Below are 17,430 nucleotides of genomic sequence, written 5' to 3' on the forward strand. Positions count from 1 at the left end.
GATTTGGGATTTAGGGTTTCAACGGTTATGTTAGAGTTTAAGTTTAGATTAATTAGTTTTATTAATTTTTATATTAAATATGTTCTTATATATTTCTAAAATATATAATAATAAATTTAATATATTGAAATTATGAGTACATAGTTTAAATTTATTTATTTATCAATAAAATTAAATATTATAAATTTCAAACTTTATACAAAAAAATAAATATTATAAAGATAATATTACAAAAAGTTTTTACTATTAATTATTGTTTAATCAATTATAACTATTTTATGATTATTAAAGATTTAGGGATTATTTTGGATGGCCATGCTATTTTAAGGATTAGGGGGTATGGATTTAAGGTTTGGGATATAAGGGTTAGGGGTTTAGGGGTTACGAGTTACGGGCTAAGGGTTAGTGGTTTAAAATTTAGGATTTAAGGTTTCAGGGGTCGGATAAGGGTTTTAGGTTAGTTTAGATTAATTTCTTTAAATAATATTTTAAAAAATCAATTTAAAGTACCAATTGATATATTTAAATATTATTTTAAATAGAATTAAGTTTAATAATTTAAAAAATAGTTTGATATATTTTATATGGATGGATATGTTTAGGACCAAATACATAAGAAATGAAATAAAAAAACAAAAAATGATAAAAAAAAATCTAAAATTTACAAAACGGCGCCGTTTTCGAATAGTTAAACTTTTAGTGGCGTTTTAGGGGTTAAACGCCGTAACTGTGGGAAGCAGTAGTGGCGTTTGTTCAAGAAACGCTGCAAAAGTGTCTTTAAAATTTGAGTAAATGACGCCGTCTGTCTACACGATTTTTAACTTATAAAAAGTTTAGAATTAATTACTTGAAACGTCACCGTTTGGCTTGTTGTACATTAAGTAGTAGTGGCGTTTTGGTGATAGCGCCGGAAATTTTGGAATCAATAGCGGCGTGTTTTCAGTAAACGCCGCAAAAGGGTATTAAAACAATGTCTAAACGGCGCTGTTTCTGTATTCGAATTTTAACTTAGCATTTTCTGTATATTAATTCAACGGTGCCGTTTCTGTTAATTTCTAGTGGCATTTTCGCGGGAAACGCCGCAAAAGTGACTTAAAATATTAGCTAAACGACAGCGTTTAGCTTAAGCAAATTATTTTTTAATGGCGTTTTTTTTATAGAAAATGCCAGAAATATGCATTAAAGCTTTATTAAACGGCACCGTTTCAGATTATAACTTCAACTTTTAGTGGCGTTTTTTGAAAAAGCCGCAAATATACAAGCAATAATGGCGTTTTCCTAAGAAACGCCGAATGGTGTCTTAAAATTTTGGCAAAACGACGCTGTTTCTGTTCATCGTGTTTTAACTTATCATTTTATCTCTCTATAAGGTAGAACACAAACAGAAACAGAAGCAGAGAGGACAAAACGAAAGCGATAGAAACGAAAGAGAAAATACAAAGGAAAAAAGGGAGAGGAGAACTCATAAATCATTAGAAACGATGCAACAGTTGAGTCAATCTTGACAGGATACTATCAAAGTTACGGAATTTGTGGTTAAAAGGTAAGCTTTTTTTCTTTTAAAATATTGTATCTTGATTTAGGGTTTGGGTTTAGTGGAATTTGGGAATTTGGGGTTTAGAGTCCAAGTTCAATCACCAAGCTTTGGCCAGTTTGTTTGGGAATTCGGGGAATTTGGGAATTTTTGCGTGTCTAGGGTTTGGGAAGAAGTACCGATCCTGTGCTTCCTTTCTAGTTTGTTATTCTCATTGTTGAAGAGTTAAAAATAACAGTTGTTCTTATGTTCAAGTTTTGTTCCCCAGAATTAACACTGAATTTGGCCAACTGTTAAAGAAAGGAGAACTCAAAATTATGGATTAACCATTTGTTACTGCCTTATTGATCAGTTCGTATTTATGTAAGTTTCCTGATATTATTTTAATCAAAATATTCAAGTTATTCGCTCGATTGATTCACACAGGACAACAATTGATTGATGAGCTGTATGTATTTTCTTCTCAAGTCAAACAAGTTTTTTACTCAAAAGATCCAACTGATGGGGGTTGGTACGTTGTACTCCGTAACATCCCCAAAGACTTGTTTGACATGGGCAGTGGAAGTAGAGATGACATTGACGATAGAACACAAAGTTTGCCATTTCCAGAACAGAACTTAAACGAAAACATCCCTAGTACTAGTACACAATTTCAATGGGTCCGCCAGGATACGGATGAAGATATTTACGAATTATAATGTAGTAAGCTTTTACGATTATCTAATTATATTTACGAATGATGATATTTCAACTATTTTATATGTGATATTATTGTTGTAATTGTATACTATGTTTTCAACTAGTTTATTTGTATTGCAGATAAAATGCCTAGAAAAAAAGTGCGATCGCACCGCATTGTTCAAGGTACTCCAAACTCGGCGGAAACAAACAGCACTGAACAATAGACTGCTATTGGATCTTCGAATGTTCCGGTTACACCTGAGGAACCTATAGAAGTTCAAAGTAATTTAACATTTAATTTATATGTGTGTTGACTTCTTGTTTATTTTTTTTAAATTTCGTATATTACAATACTTTTATTTTTCAGATGAAACTGGTGGGACACGGAGAGTTCGCGGACGTACGGTACTAAGCGATTTATACGAGCTAGATCCAGTCGAGCGTGTCCAAGTATCCAGTAATAGCTTTGGTCAGCCTGTTGGATCAGAAGCTCGCCTTTTAGCAGGATACATGGGCATTCTAGCACGGAATGCAAATATGTTGCCAATTAACTTCGAGTCATGGCATAAAGTGCCCGAGAGTAACAAGAACCAAGCTCTCGATAACATTAAGGTAACAAAACGTGTATGTCATTTATAATACTTGGGTTTAAGTTTCGTTTACATTTACTTTCTTAAGTTGTGTTTTTTGTAGGCGAGATTTGCTCTAGATGTCTCCGATGCTTATGTAAAGAAGGCATTGGGAAAAATATAGAGAGACCATAAGAGCACTTTAAAGAAAGACTATTTGAAGACAAAAACAACACTCGACGAGAGATTACAAAATGTCCTACCGGGAATGTTGAGGTACCAGTGGGAAGAGGTCGTTAGATTTTGGACTTCGAAGAAAGGAGAGGTATGTGTAACTTATAAAATTTTGTAATTATTTTAGTGTATAGTATTTCCTAATTAACGTTCTAATAATTTCATAATGTAGGATCGTGAACGAGTTGGAAAAAATAGTATGCAGCAACAAAAATTCACTCACACAGTTGGGTCGAAAAGTTTTGCGTGTGTAGCTCATGCAGAGGTTGTAACAGCCCGATTCTAGGCCTAGTCGGAATAGTGGTTTCGGGACCACAAATCCGACGAGGGAAAATATGATTATTATTATATTTTTATGATCTACAATTTCACGGAAAATTTTCGTAAAAATTTCGTTCGAAAATTTCGACGTTTGGGCACTCAATTTAGTCAAAAGGACTAAATTGTAAATAGTGCAAAAGTTGAGTTCTACATCTTAGAGGTGTCTAATTGTTATGAAATTTTAAATTGGAGGTCTTTATGTGGTAATTAGACCATTAGTTAGTTGATGGACAAAAATAGACATAAGAAATGGGTGAAATAGATTTTTTTCTAAATGGGGGCATTTTAGTCATTTGGTTATTAAATAGAATTAAATGGGAAAAAGATGGCAAAATATGCTCATCTTCTTCATGGTGAACGAAATCAGCAAGGGGGAAGCCATATTTAGGGTTTTTAAGCTTTCAAGCTCCATAGTAAGTGATTCTAAGCCCCGTTTTTAATGTTCTTCGTATTTTTGGAGTCCCGGTAACTTGGTTTAGCTTATTCTACCATTAATTCATGTTAGGGTTCATATTTGGAAAAATATCCATAGGTGAAATGTGTTTATTTTGCTGTTTTATGGTGGAATATGAAGCTAGAGATTATGTTAAACAACTTTTGCTAAGCAATTTTAAGCGAAAACGGGTAAATAGACATAATCGGTAAAAATAATTAATATTCAAAAGTATGTGTTGGAGTGGGAATTTGATGTTTCCATAGAAGGGAAAAATGTTCAGCATGTTATAAAACTTAAGAATAAGTGATGAAGTTTAATTTCCGAGCTTGGGGACAAAAGTGTAATTATGCAAAAGTTTGGGGGCAAAATTGTAATTTTCAAAAAGTTGGGTGGTGGATTATTTTAATAAATGTGGACTTTAAACGAGTTACATTTGCTATTATAGATCAAGAAAGACGTGAAGAGTATATCAAACGAGGAAAAGAAAAGATAGTGGAGTAAAGTGCAAAATTACGATATTTTGCACCGAGGTAAGTAAACACGTGACTTAATGTATTATTTTGATATTATTTGATATATGTTGAGATTTATTTGGAATTAAAATAAATGTTTGGCAATATCCTAAAAATGTTGTTAAATCGGGAAAGGTGATAAAGGGTTGCAATATATGGGTTATGGGTTGAACACTCGGAATAAGCCGTAGTATGTTGTATATAAAAGGGGTTGCTGTGTGCTGATTCCCCGATTTATGGGTGGTGCTATGTGCGTGATCCACCATATCTTTGAAATGTGAAAGGGGGTTGCTATGTGCTGATTCCCCCGAGGGGTTGCTAAGTGCTGATTCCCCGGTTCATTGGTGGTGCTAAGTGCGATATCCACCATATCTTTGAAATGTGAAAGGGGGTTGCTATGTGCTGATTCCCCCGAGGGGTTGCTAAGTGCGATATCCATTGTATATTTGAAATGAAAAGGGGGTTGCTATGTGCTGATTCCCCCGAGGGGTTGCTAAGTGATGATTCCCCGATTCAGTGGTGGTGCTAAGTGCGAGATCCACCAATAACGGTTAACATTCCGAGTGTTCAACGAAAAAGTGTGGAAGGTGAATATTGCCATATGGTGGAAAATTTTATGGGGTAAATATTGAGTTGGACACTAAATCGATCCATGTATGAGATGGGAGAAAATATCAAAAACGAAAAAGGAACGATTTAATTATAAACTGTGTTGAACAACAGCAGTTGGGTAACTTTGAAAAATCACCATAAATGGTGGAAAATGAATGGGAAGCTGAATAATATATGAAATTGAAGCTGGATGTGTCTATTTTCATATGAAAGAAATAGAATAAGCAAAAGAGCTGTATTTTTGGAGATATCTGAATTTTACTAAAACAGGGCTGGATTGATTTCGAGATCCCCTGTTCTAACTTTGGAAAATTACCAAAAATTGTAAAAAAATAATTATGGCATGAAATTTATATCCCTGGAATCCTTATTGAGTCTATTTTTATTAGAAACAAGAAAACCCATTTTTCAAATTTTTTACAGAGAGTTAAGTAAATTTTAGTGAGGAAGGGTCAGAACCGTTGGGCAGTGAAACAGGGGAAGGTTTAATGAATAAACTGTACTAATTGGTTGGGTTAAAAATTCTGAAATTTTTATGGTGAAATGGTATATGAGTCTAGTTTCAGGGAAAATTTACGGAACTCAATTTGGAGCCCTGTAGCTCCAGATAAAAATAAATTAGCGACTATGACGCAGAAAAACAGCTTGCTGGAAATTGCCTAAACAATAAAGTTATTCATGAATAAGTTTATATTTTGGTGTAGTTATGGGAGTAATTACTTATTTATCATGTGTTTACTTACTAAGCTATATGCTTACTCGATTTTATTTTTCTCTTGGTTATAGTGACTTCCAACAACTCGGAAATTGGAACGAAGTCAGACAATCATCTACACTATCCTTCACATTTGGGGTATTTTACTACTAGTGTTCCGAAATTTTATGGCATGTATAGACACTTTATGTAATGTGGGATCATCATGTAAATATATGTTATGGTTCCCTTTTAAATGTAGTGTTTATTAATAGTTAAACTATGTGTGTGTTTATACAAATGAAATTGGTTGGTATATTGGAATGTGTTCTAAATTTGCAGGAGGTTTAAGCAAAAATAAGTAGGAATGCTGTCGAAAATTTTTAAAAATTTAGTAATACCTCATACTCTGTTCCGGTAAGGAATACGGGTAAGGGGTGTTACAGAGGTATTTTGAATTTTTTAATATTGGCAGATATTTATTACTTTCTATCAATTAATATTTTTACTATTGTATTGTAGGAACTGTCGTCTGGTCAAAAAGTTGGACGCCTTCAACTTTTTGACATTACACATAGGAAGAAAGATGGAAACCCTATGACTCCTGAAGCGGCAGAAATTATGGTACGTTTGCTTAATACAATTTCACTTGTTTTAATTATTTATAGTGTTTATTTTCTAATGATTTATTTCATTTATTGTAATGCAAATATTTTTAAGTTATGGTGCATTGGGTTTTTTAATATATATTGCGTTCCTAACTATGTGATTTATTTTTTAGGAAAAATTAAAGGATAAAAAGGCGGAGTACGAAGCGATTGCTTCCAGTGATAGTTCTGTTCGTATTGACGACATTGATAACCGGATTATCATTGAAGTTTTGGGTCCTGAAAGGTATGGCCGGGTTCGATTTCAAGGATCTTTTGTTAACCCATCCCAATATTTTGGATCTAGCTCGCAACAATATATGCCTTCGGGGAGTCGAGCTGAAGCTGAAGTTCAGAGATTAAGAGACCAGATGGCTCAGATGCACGCTACAACAACTGAGCAAATTACACAACTTAAAGCGGAGGCAACATCGAGAGAAGCTGAGGTTCAAAAAAGATATGAAGAACTCCAGCTACAACTTAAAGCAGATGCAGCAGCGAGAGAAGCTGAAGTTCAACGAAAGTATGAAGAACTCCAGCAGCAGCTTAAAGCAGATGCGGCAGCAAGAGAAGTAGAGGCGGCAGCGAGAGAAGTACAGGTTGCAGCAAGGGAAGCAGAGGCTATAGCGAGGGAAGTAGAGGCTGCAGCGAGGGAAGCAGAGCAGCGTCAAAAGTTCGATGAACTCCAGCAGCAACTTCAGAGTATGATGAAGATGTTTCAGCAGTCGCAACAGCCGCCGTCTTAGACTATCGTGTAAATATACTTCAATTTTGACTTTTTAACTTTTAACATTTTTGTAAGAATAATACGAATTTTATTTTATTTATTGATATTTATTATAATATTTGTTTAATATATAGATTTATTACTTTTGGCTGGTTTAGATATGATTTCTTCTGATTTATTTTTACAGGAAGGCTGAAAATATAAAAAAATTTATTTTACAAATCTGCCAAATTTAGTGGCGTTTTTCAAAAAAACGCCACTAAAGGTGTTGGCCTTTAGTGGCGTTTTTGGTAAAAGCGCCGCTAAATATAAGGGTCTTTAGCGGCATTTGTGGAAAAAGCGCCACTAAAGATCATGGTCTTTAGCGGCGTTTGTGGTCGAAGCGCCGCTAGAGATCAGGGTCTTTTGCGGCGTTTGTAGGAAAAGCGCCGCTAAAGACCCTAATCTTTAGCGGCGCTTGTCGCAAAAATGCCACTAAAGACCCTGATCTTTAGCAGCGCTTCTAGCAAAAACGCTGCTAAAGACCCTGATCTTTAGCGGCGCTTCCACTAAAGCGCCGCTAAAGGTCTTAGTCTTCAGCGGCGTTTGTGCTAGAAGCGCCGCTATAGACCAACACCTTTAGCGGCGTTTATTTCTAAAAACGCCGCTAAAGTTAGCGGCGCAGTCATTAGCGGCTTATGTTGCGGCTCTTTGAAAAGTATTTGCGGCGCTAAAAAGCACCGCTAAAGGCCTAAAAAAGTGCCGCTAAAAGCCTGTTTTGGTGTAGTGCATATATTCCCAGAGAGAATAATGAGGATGTTGATTGTATAGCTAAGATGGCCTTTGATAGAGAAGAGGAATTGGTTGAGGATCCACCTAGGGGGATTCCTAGAGCCTTAAGTTAATGTAATCTTTATTTTTTTTTCGTTTCACAAAAAAAAAATTCTTTAATATTGAAAATTGAGAAAAGAAAAAAGGATGAAGGGAGAATTCACCACTCATATCAATCAATCAATAAATTCAAATCTGTTTTCATTACTTTCTTTTTAACCTTCTTACCAATCAAACACCAAATGAAGATGGATTAAAACTTTAGAGATTCAATTTAATGATTACTTGAAAACCATAATAGAAAACTAATTACTTGTTGAATTTTGATAAACTGAGTCATTTGCAACTTTTATAGATGTTTCTATTTATAGGCTTTCCAACATAGGTTATGGAGACGTAATTGCATAAAGATGAAATAATTTACTTCTACTAATAAATTCTTAGGGGAGGGTCAATTATGGAGTTTAAAACTAAAGATTATCAAATGAATGAATTTAGACGTTTAAATTCATTTAAATTTGAATATTAATTTTTTCAAATTTATTTTAGATAAAAGTTTTAAAAATTGTAAAAATGCTGTAATTTTTTTAAAAAAATTTCTTGCTATCTCATAACAGTTGTTTTTAAAAAAAAATCTAATTTGTAATTTGTGGTATTGATATCAATTATCAAAGAAACACATTTCAAAATTTTAACAAGTCTAGCAACATCAACAGGACCCAATAACTCTTCAAGACTCTATGCTATTTTTCGCTAACAAATAAATATGGTAAATTTTTTAATAATTACAATATTTTTTTGTATTATAATTATATTTAAATGGTATAAATCATTTCATACAAATTTCATCTTTTATTTTTCGTATTTATGTAACAGTTTAATTATTTATTCGCATGTAAATTGTGCACTACTGTGTATTTATGTATCCTGCGGTTTATGATAACAATTAAAGTATCAAATTGGTCTTGCTGGTCTTGTTTGAAGAGGTGATTAGAAATTTTTGTCCTTGTATAAAAAAACTGAAAATACAGGTAGATTTAAGAGTGTAGCTAGGGAGCTGGTAGGGCACCTACCTACTTAAAATGAAACTTTTTCATTTAGTCCTTTTTTTATTTAGTAAAATTAAAATTACACTTTGACCTCCTAAAAATAACAAAAAATTTAATTTAATCTTTTAAAAATTATAAAAATATAAACTATTTTAATAGTAAAATTATATTTTTATTATTCTGGTTTCGCCGCCACAAAGTATAGAACATAAGTATAGTTGTAAGAAGCTAAAAAAACAAAAATTGAGCTTAGATTAGAACCAACAAGGTTTTTATATATTTGTTTATTCGATAACACATCCCAGCACAGCAGATCAGATCAGATCAGTACTGATGCTTTCTTTATTTTAGGATCGAAAAGAAGAGAAACAAGGGGCTTCTGCATGCATATATAGTTTGTACAATCTATATATACTAATATGGTGGCTCATGGGCAGAAAGTGATAAGGTAACTAGGCCCACCAGTGCAGGAGAAAGTGCTAGTTGCATCATCATAAGCATAACTATAAGCTTCAGGACACTGATCCTTGAATTTCTTTGAGTAATCCGTGGGTTTACAAGTCTCGGGTGAACCATATTGACCTGTGCAACAATACTGAGGCTCATTCAAAGCTGCACATGCGCTTTTGCAACCTATGGTATTCCCATCGGATCCTTTGACAACAAAGTTTGGTGGGCAAGCTGAGTTCACATTCGCCGCACAGCTAGTGCTGGTGCAGTTTGGACCTGAGCCGCCCTGCGGGGTTATCGAAAGCGGCAAGTTAAAACCATCAACAAGGCTGACATCATAGTAATCTTGTCCTCCGTTAGCTGCAATAGTGAACTCGGCCAGGGTTGCCGGAGGGGCTCCACCTTTTCCATTGCAAGCGATCTGGTCGGACCCACAGTCCGCAGTGGCACAAGTGAACCTTCCGCCTGAGGTTGAGCATTGTGTTCGAGCCCAGAGCCTGCCTTTCCATGGGCTAGGAACGTTAAGGGAATCTTGTGCTTGAGGGTCTAACTGGAACCCAGTCTTGGGCAATTGTGGGAAATTAGGATCACCAACAAGGGTTGCAGGCCAGATAGGGTACTGACAGTTGTTTTTTACGGTGAAGGTCGCCATTTGAGCCCCTGAAACATGCAATGCAATATTGTTGAAAAATCAAATAAAAAAGTGTTGAAAACACAATAACAAAAAAACATAGTGGATTAAGTAATTGTTTATTACCTGATGAGGATGGCCAATGTAAGACCAAAGAGCAAATTAAGCTTCATCATTACTTTGCTTAAACAATCGACTGATTAAATTGCTTTGGAATGAATGGTGAAGTTGTGGTACCTAGCAAGGAGGTATATATAGCATTCAAGTTTTTAATGTTTTGCAGTAAAGGTCCTCGCAAAACCAAATTATTTCTTTAATCACCAGACTTTTCAGCATGAAATAAACAAAAAAGACAACAATCTCAAACTTTGAAAATAGGGATGATTATTCAGATTGATTAACTGTCAAACACTTCCTTGACTTGCAAGATCAAATTACGTAAACCTTTTGTTTTTTAAAGTGTGCTGACAGAACAGGTGTTTGTTTTGTATATCTGTTTTTGGTGTTATATTCCAATGGAAACAAGCATTATATCCTAAGGTTATTTGGATTGGGAGTTACTGCAATACTTTTTCCTCTTTATCCACGTACCGAAATTAAAACAAGCACTGTACCCTAAGGTGATAGACTTTTCTCTTTTAGAAATTAAATGGGTTCAAATTAACGTGAAGACTGGGGGTGCAAATACTTTCATGCAATGTGAGTGCAAATTCATGTTCACGGTGGTGTAAAAAAATATGGTTCAGAATTACTCCATAATTCCGATCCTCTCTAAAATACTGTATCATTTGTATCCAAAACCGAACCTCGTGAATTTGGAGCAGTGGGAACAACTTACGTTTTTCCCCTTCACCTGCTCCACACTTGATACCTTTGCAATGTCCTCTAGTGGAGGAGACTCACATCTTCATCATTCCACATCCTCAATTTCCATTTTTTTTTTTAGGTTTTCAACGTATGGTAAGATAGTAAAACTTCAAATATTGGAAAACTATTTTTTATATAACAAATTCAATTCCGTAAAAAATCTCTATTAGGGTGGATTTGAAAAGTTATGATCAACATCAACAAAGGAGTAATAACAAAGAATAAAGTTAAATAGTTACCGCGTACCATTATCTGATTGACCTCTCAATTCTTTTAATGAAGAAAATTATTTAAATAGTTTTATAATTAAAAAAATTATAATCTTAACATTCTTAAAGCAATCTTTTTTATTAATAGATTAAGTTTAATATTACATTTTTTTGGGTAATTACCTTACCACTAATTACTTGCAAAACATTTTAATTAACAATCAAATTAATTATAAAATTTAGAAATTATAAGGCTAAAGGAAAAATAATCCCCTAAACTTTTGGGAAAAAATTAATAAGCCCCTCCACAAAAAGCACACTCAATTAAATTCTTAAATTTTCAAATTGCATCAATTGAGTCCTTTGACCAATGCTTTCCATCTTTGACCATTACAACACTGATGTGGTTGTTAACGGTGCTGACATGGTGCTCTATGTCAGAGACAGTTGTTGACATTAAAGTGTCACAACAGTAAAAATAAAAATTCAATTTTTTTAAAAATTAAAAGAAATATTTTTTAAATTTTTTACTAGAATTGTCCAAGTTGATTCATTTCAAAACTTAATTTTTTAAAATTTTAAAAAATATATTTTTTTAAATTTAACTTTTTTAAAATTTTATAAAATTTTTAAAAAATATATTAAAATTTATAAAAATATTAAATAAAATTCAACAAAGTTCACAAAATTAAAATTAATAAAAAAACTATTTAAAAGTTTAAGTCCAAAATGAATCTAGACATATGATTGTCCAGAATCACATTTCATTAAAGATGACTTTTTAAAATTATATAAAGTATAAAAATTATTAAAAATTATTTTTCTTTAAAAATATGATATGTGTATCAATGTTTTAATTCTATTGGTATCTTTTAGAATATATAAAAAAATAAAAAAAATATTTTACAAAATAAATATATAAATAAAATTTAATTTTATTAATTGTATGTGTAAAGTTTTTTTAAATGTGTATAAATTATTTTATTACATGTGTAGCCTAAAAGGTGTGTCAATTATTTTCTTAAATGTGTAGCCTAGAAGGTTCAAATAATAGGATATATTTACACTTTAGAACAAAAACTATGCACATATGATTAATAAAATTAAATTTTATTTATATTTATTTATTTACTAAAATATTTTTTTATATAGCCTAAAAGGTACCAATAGAATTAAAACATTGATACATATATAATAATTTTAAATAAATATAGTTTATAATATTTTTTAAACTTTATATAATTTAGAAAAATTGTTTTCAATTAATCTGGACAATAATATGTCCAAACTTAACTTTTATATAGTTTTTATTAATTTTTAATTTGTTTTGAACTTTTTGAATAATATTTTTATACATTTTAATAATATTTCTACAAATTTATAATTTTTTAAAAAAATAAATTTTTTAAAAATGTTTTTTTATTAAAAGATTTTAAATTTTCAAATGAACATGTTTATTCTAGTAAAAAATAAAAAAAATATTTCTTTTAATTTTTTATTTAAAAAAAAATAAATTCTTTTTGCTAACATGACACTACCACATCAACAACAATTGTTAACATAAAATGCCATGTCAACATCGTTAATGGTCATGTCAGCGATGTAATGGTCAAAGACGAAAAATATTGATCAAAAAATTTAATTGATAAAAAACATGAGGCTTTGAAAGCTTAATTGAATATATTTTTCGTCAATGAACTTAATTAATTTTTTTTTTAATTTCAAAGGTTTATATACCATTTAGCCAAACTATAATTTGTTCGTTCTTACCACGGAATTGACTAGCTTGTTTTATTCCGCACTTGGAGGAGGCGCATTTTATTCCTCCACTTCCTCATCCAATGATTCTACTTTGGAGCAAACACAAACACCCAAGTCTTCTAGTAGTTTTCCGTGAAAGAAAGCAACAAACCCAAAGTAATCTCCGCAACTGGAGGAGACTCATTTTATTCAATCAATAATATTAAGGTATAATGATTTATTTTGTTCTTTAACCTCACAAAAAATAAAAAATAAATACTACATGTATTATATATCCAATCACCTTAAAATGAATACTACATGTATGTTAACAATTAATTAATTTTTTAAAATGTAAAAATATTTTAAAACATTTTTAAATTTTTTTCTATATTTTTAATAAATTTAAAAACTCTTATTTTTAAAAAAATAATTTTATAAATATTTTTTGAATTTGTTTAATTTTAAAAATTTTAATTATTTTCTTTTGTGACATTCATACAACATATCACATCAATAAAGTTAACTTGGATTAATTTTTTAATTCATTTGGAAATAATTTGACAAACAATACAAATTTAAAACTAAAAATGAAAAAAAGAACTAATTAATTAATTAATTTTTTTATTTTGTAAAATTAAAAGACCAAATAAATTTTTATGCCTAATAATTTTGATCACAGTACTTTGAGATCTATGCGGTGTCATTTCACCTCAGAATTTTCCACATTTCACATACGTTCCGAAAACATACATCCAAACACCCATTTCAAACATTAAGGCCTTTGTTTAAGCAAATTATACTGTTGTTGCTAACATTTAAAACCGAGTACCACAAACTCAAACATACATACATCTTAAGTAGGTTTTTTTGCTCAGGTAATAATAAATCCAATTACCAGTTTAATCTGACCAAAAATGATTCAAACATGACATATCAGCACACCGGAAGCCAGGTGAACTACTGTCCCATGTTAGGAGGCGGAGGCGGCGGGTGCATACCCTGTCCCTGCATCTGATGACCAGGGAAACCTTGTGGAGGAGGGTTGGTTGGAGGCCTAGGAGTGAAATTTCCCATTGTCCCGCTACCCCCAGGAGGTGGTGGTGGGGCTATAGGGTTGCCACCAGGAGGCATAGGCCTAGGACCATTTCCCATAGGAGGCGGCGGCGGCGGTAATGAACCAGGAGCAGGAGGTGGAGGGCCCCTAGGAGGGTTTGGCAGCCCTTGAGGTGGAGGAGGAGGTGGCGGTGCTGGAGCATGAGGTGGTGGAGGCAAAGGCCTTGGAGGAGCACCTGGGGCTGCAGTACCATTGACTGCAGGAGGAGGTGGAGGTTTGTTCACCTCTAGTGGCTTGGTTTTAAAATATACCTGCAACTGCATTTTGATAATAGCCAGAAAAACAGTAAGATATTATCTACAAGATTTTTTAAAAACAAATTAGTGCATTTATGCAAGATTAGCAACTATTAATCCTGCCAAAGAGAGAGTTTAGCCAGCTAATACAGCTTCAATGATAGTCCTCATCTAATGTCAATAGAGGTAAAGCTTGTGCTAAATAAACTAACTGTGAACATTTTCGAGTCAGGATCCCAATGCGAGAAGAACTTAGGAGTGGATTTATCGATCTCAGTGCTTGGGACCTGTAAAGATAAATTAAATATATAAACACAAATGCTAAACAGAATTCAAACGAATCAACAGAATGGTATGTACTATCATTGACTTACCTTGAAAGCTATGATCTCATAGGGTTCTGCAGCAAAAAGGAGATACTGATATCTCCTATCAAATGGTTGCACTCTCTGCATCCGTGAACAATAAACATAGACATTATACTGTGCTACAGAGAAGAGTCTATGATTGAATAGAGATATAAATTCAGGTTTTGGGAAAATATGAAGTTTGAGTTTTATTGCTTTAATGGACCAAAATTACATATGGAATTGGGGGAAGCAATCATGAGAAGCCTATGAAGTCAAGAGGGAAATGAAAATACAGCGAAAAACCTGCTCATAAGACGACATAACACGGTGCCTTGGCTTTGTATTGTCTTCTATTTCAGGATATTCAATCTATATGAAACATCAAACACTAATTTTAATAAGTAAAAGGATTAAAAATAATAATTTTATGATACAATTCAATTGTTGTTGTACATGATATGCACCTGGAAGAGAAGAGATCTCTGCTTTGTCTCCGGATCATATTGCTTTGTCACACGATATCCTGGCCTACCAATTTTGACTGCACAGAATAACAAATGAGCAATCTTTCACAAGTTAAGAAACAAATGATGAGATCCGACAAACAGATATGTAAACTGTTCTTCTTGAACATTCCATTCAGAAATAAAATCATACATCGAATACAACTAGGTGGTGGCTCCCAAACATAAAAATGTAATTGATAGGTGAATGAGAACATGGTTTAAACTTCAATTTCTTCAAAAAAAAAAATTCAAGGCAACAAATAATTAATTGATTTAATCCGTTTCTGCATAATTTCAATTCATCTTGGCCTACAAAAGCAACACTTCAGCTGCTAATAGTACACATAGCATTAGATTCTTAATTCGTAACAGTAAGTCTGTCGATGACACTAAGTCTACATTAACAATTTACTAAAACTAACAAACAGAATTTGCTCAAAAAAAAAAAAACAACGGAACTGCAAAAAGGAACAAGGGGAAGCTGACAGATACGTGCCTGTTTTACGAACAGAAACTTTACGCTTGTGAGGCTGAGGCTGAGCCGGAGCCTCCTTAGCCTCACGCGCCGCTCTCTTTGCTAAGTTGGTCTGGTGCCGCTTCCCTTGCGTATGTGCCAAATAGTTCCCTTCATTGTTGTGTAGCGTCAGACAAAGCTTACACTCATAACTACCCAAAAACATAAAGCATTTTCAATCTTTAAAAAATAATAATAATCGAACTTTTAAGAAGAAAAGAGGGAAATTTCGTAGATAATTTAATACCTGCCGAGGTGGTTGCGCATGAAATAGGGATCTTTGGCGAGATCGATGGTTTCAAGAGCAAGCCGACGGAGCCGCTCGCGGCGGTCCATGGCTTCAGTTTGGGCGGAGGCAGCACCTCCAGAACCGGGTTTGGAGCCCCAGTCTCTGTCCATGGTTCCCGAGATTCTTCCTTCGGTGTTCCCTGGTTCTTTGTTAGGGTTTCAAATTGGGTTTTGTTTTTTCAGTTACAAACAGAAGTGATGGATCTGAAATGGCGAATAGGCGTTCGCAATCGCATGTTGCAGGTTGTAAAAAGCGGTGGCTGGTAAGGATTGGGCTCTCTTTGTTTGGAAATCCAAGCTAGGCCATAAAATAATTGGGCCCCTTAGATGTTTGCTTTTAGGTCAGGGCTTAAAAGGATTTTCTGTTCTTAAAAAATAAATTAAAATTCAAACCCTGATATTTGAATAATAGATTATATAGTAATTCAACTCATAATTTAACTTAGATTTAGATTTGAATATTTAAATATATTATCTACTTATTATCAACTTTATTTTTAAGATTTTTCATTTAAAAATTACTTTTATACTTATTAAATATGAATTTTGGATATCTAAAAATTACAAATATCCCACTTATCACTAACGATTAGCAATTTGGCTATAAATGGGCCATGCACATGATAGTGGGGGGACTGCTATTTTGCTTTAGAATTTGTGAGGATGGCTTCAGCTTTCATCCCAATTCGCTACTATTATAATCCCCACGCTTGTCTCTGAATTTACAACTTTAAAAAATGGGGGCAATTACTTAATCACTTAATCATGACATCTAATGAAACCCATCCCTCCCTGCTTATTCTTGTGTCTGCCTGAACTTAACATGCACCCCCACCTTTTATATAATTTACCTTCTCCTTTTGAAAATTTAGAATTATCAATACAAATATTTTTTTTTTCTGAAAATTTTAAGCAATTATTTCAAATATTTTAATTAATTAAATTTTATAAAATATATACTTTTAAAATTTACATCATTGAAATCTTTTATAATTCATATTTTAAATTTTTTATTTATACAAAATTTAAAAAATAAGAGATTAAAACTAATAAAAAATTGGTTACTAAAAATCAGGATACAAAAAATTAATGAGACGATGATAGAGTATAACATAGATGTTACTGCCATCCCTGCTCTAATATTCCATGTATCCCCTCACCTTCCTCACCATAAATTTACGCTATTATACTTGCTTTTTTTATTGTTAAATAAATGTTAGGGTCCCCTGCTCCATCATATATTTATTTATATGAGTAAAAATGGATTTTTCTCTATACACAGTCAACTATATTTAAAGGGAGATAAAAAAAAAGGGTTGCATATAAAGATAAATGACAAACATAATTTAATCCACGCACACATGTTAGTGCTACTCATAATTATGTTGTTTCGTATGTCAAGGATGTTTTTGCTTCAGAGTTTTACTTTCGTTTTATTTAGTTGTTTTAAAGAATTTTCTTTCTGAATTTTTATTTTTTTAGAGTTAAATGTTACGCGATTTGTAAGATTAAAATTTTAAGTCTGTAATACGTACATTTAATTATAGTTATCTATTAACTTATTATGATGATAGGACACTCAACTTTACTTAGTTATATATAATTTTGTCGATAATAGTTATCTATTAAGGGTTAGCAAAAGGACGGTGAAGAAGAGGGAGAGGGAGAGGGAGAGAGGGAGGGATGGGAAAGCAGT

At 32.7% G+C, this 17,430-nt stretch overlaps 2 protein-coding genes across 2 annotated transcripts; both read right to left on the reverse strand.

Moving 5' to 3' along the window:
* Positions 1–9,040: 9,040 nt before the first annotated feature.
* LOC107908171 (thaumatin-like protein 1b) lies at positions 9,041–10,123 on the reverse strand. Its single transcript, XM_016835422.2, has 2 exons — positions 10,034–10,123; positions 9,041–9,936 (listed from the first exon to the last, which is right to left on the reverse strand). Exon 2 carries the CDS (start codon positions 9,926–9,928, stop codon positions 9,254–9,256), a length of 675 nt encoding a protein of 224 aa, XP_016690911.1. The 5' UTR covers positions 9,929–9,936; positions 10,034–10,123; the 3' UTR covers positions 9,041–9,253.
* Positions 10,124–13,489: 3,366 nt separating this feature from the next.
* On the reverse strand, positions 13,490–16,052 carry LOC107908741 (splicing factor 3A subunit 2). Its single transcript, XM_016836001.2, has 7 exons — positions 15,694–16,052; positions 15,429–15,598; positions 14,891–14,967; positions 14,730–14,795; positions 14,451–14,525; positions 14,289–14,363; positions 13,490–14,097 (listed from the first exon to the last, which is right to left on the reverse strand). The coding sequence occupies exons 1-7, from the start codon at positions 15,843–15,845 to the stop codon at positions 13,684–13,686; spliced, it is 1,029 nt and encodes a 342-aa protein (XP_016691490.2). The 5' UTR covers positions 15,846–16,052; the 3' UTR covers positions 13,490–13,683.
* Between the last annotated feature and the right edge of the window lie 1,378 nt (positions 16,053–17,430).

Source organism: Gossypium hirsutum, chromosome D09 (assembly GCF_007990345.1).
Source record: "Gossypium hirsutum isolate 1008001.06 chromosome D09, Gossypium_hirsutum_v2.1, whole genome shotgun sequence".
Classification (NCBI taxonomy): domain Eukaryota; kingdom Viridiplantae; phylum Streptophyta; class Magnoliopsida; order Malvales; family Malvaceae; genus Gossypium; species Gossypium hirsutum.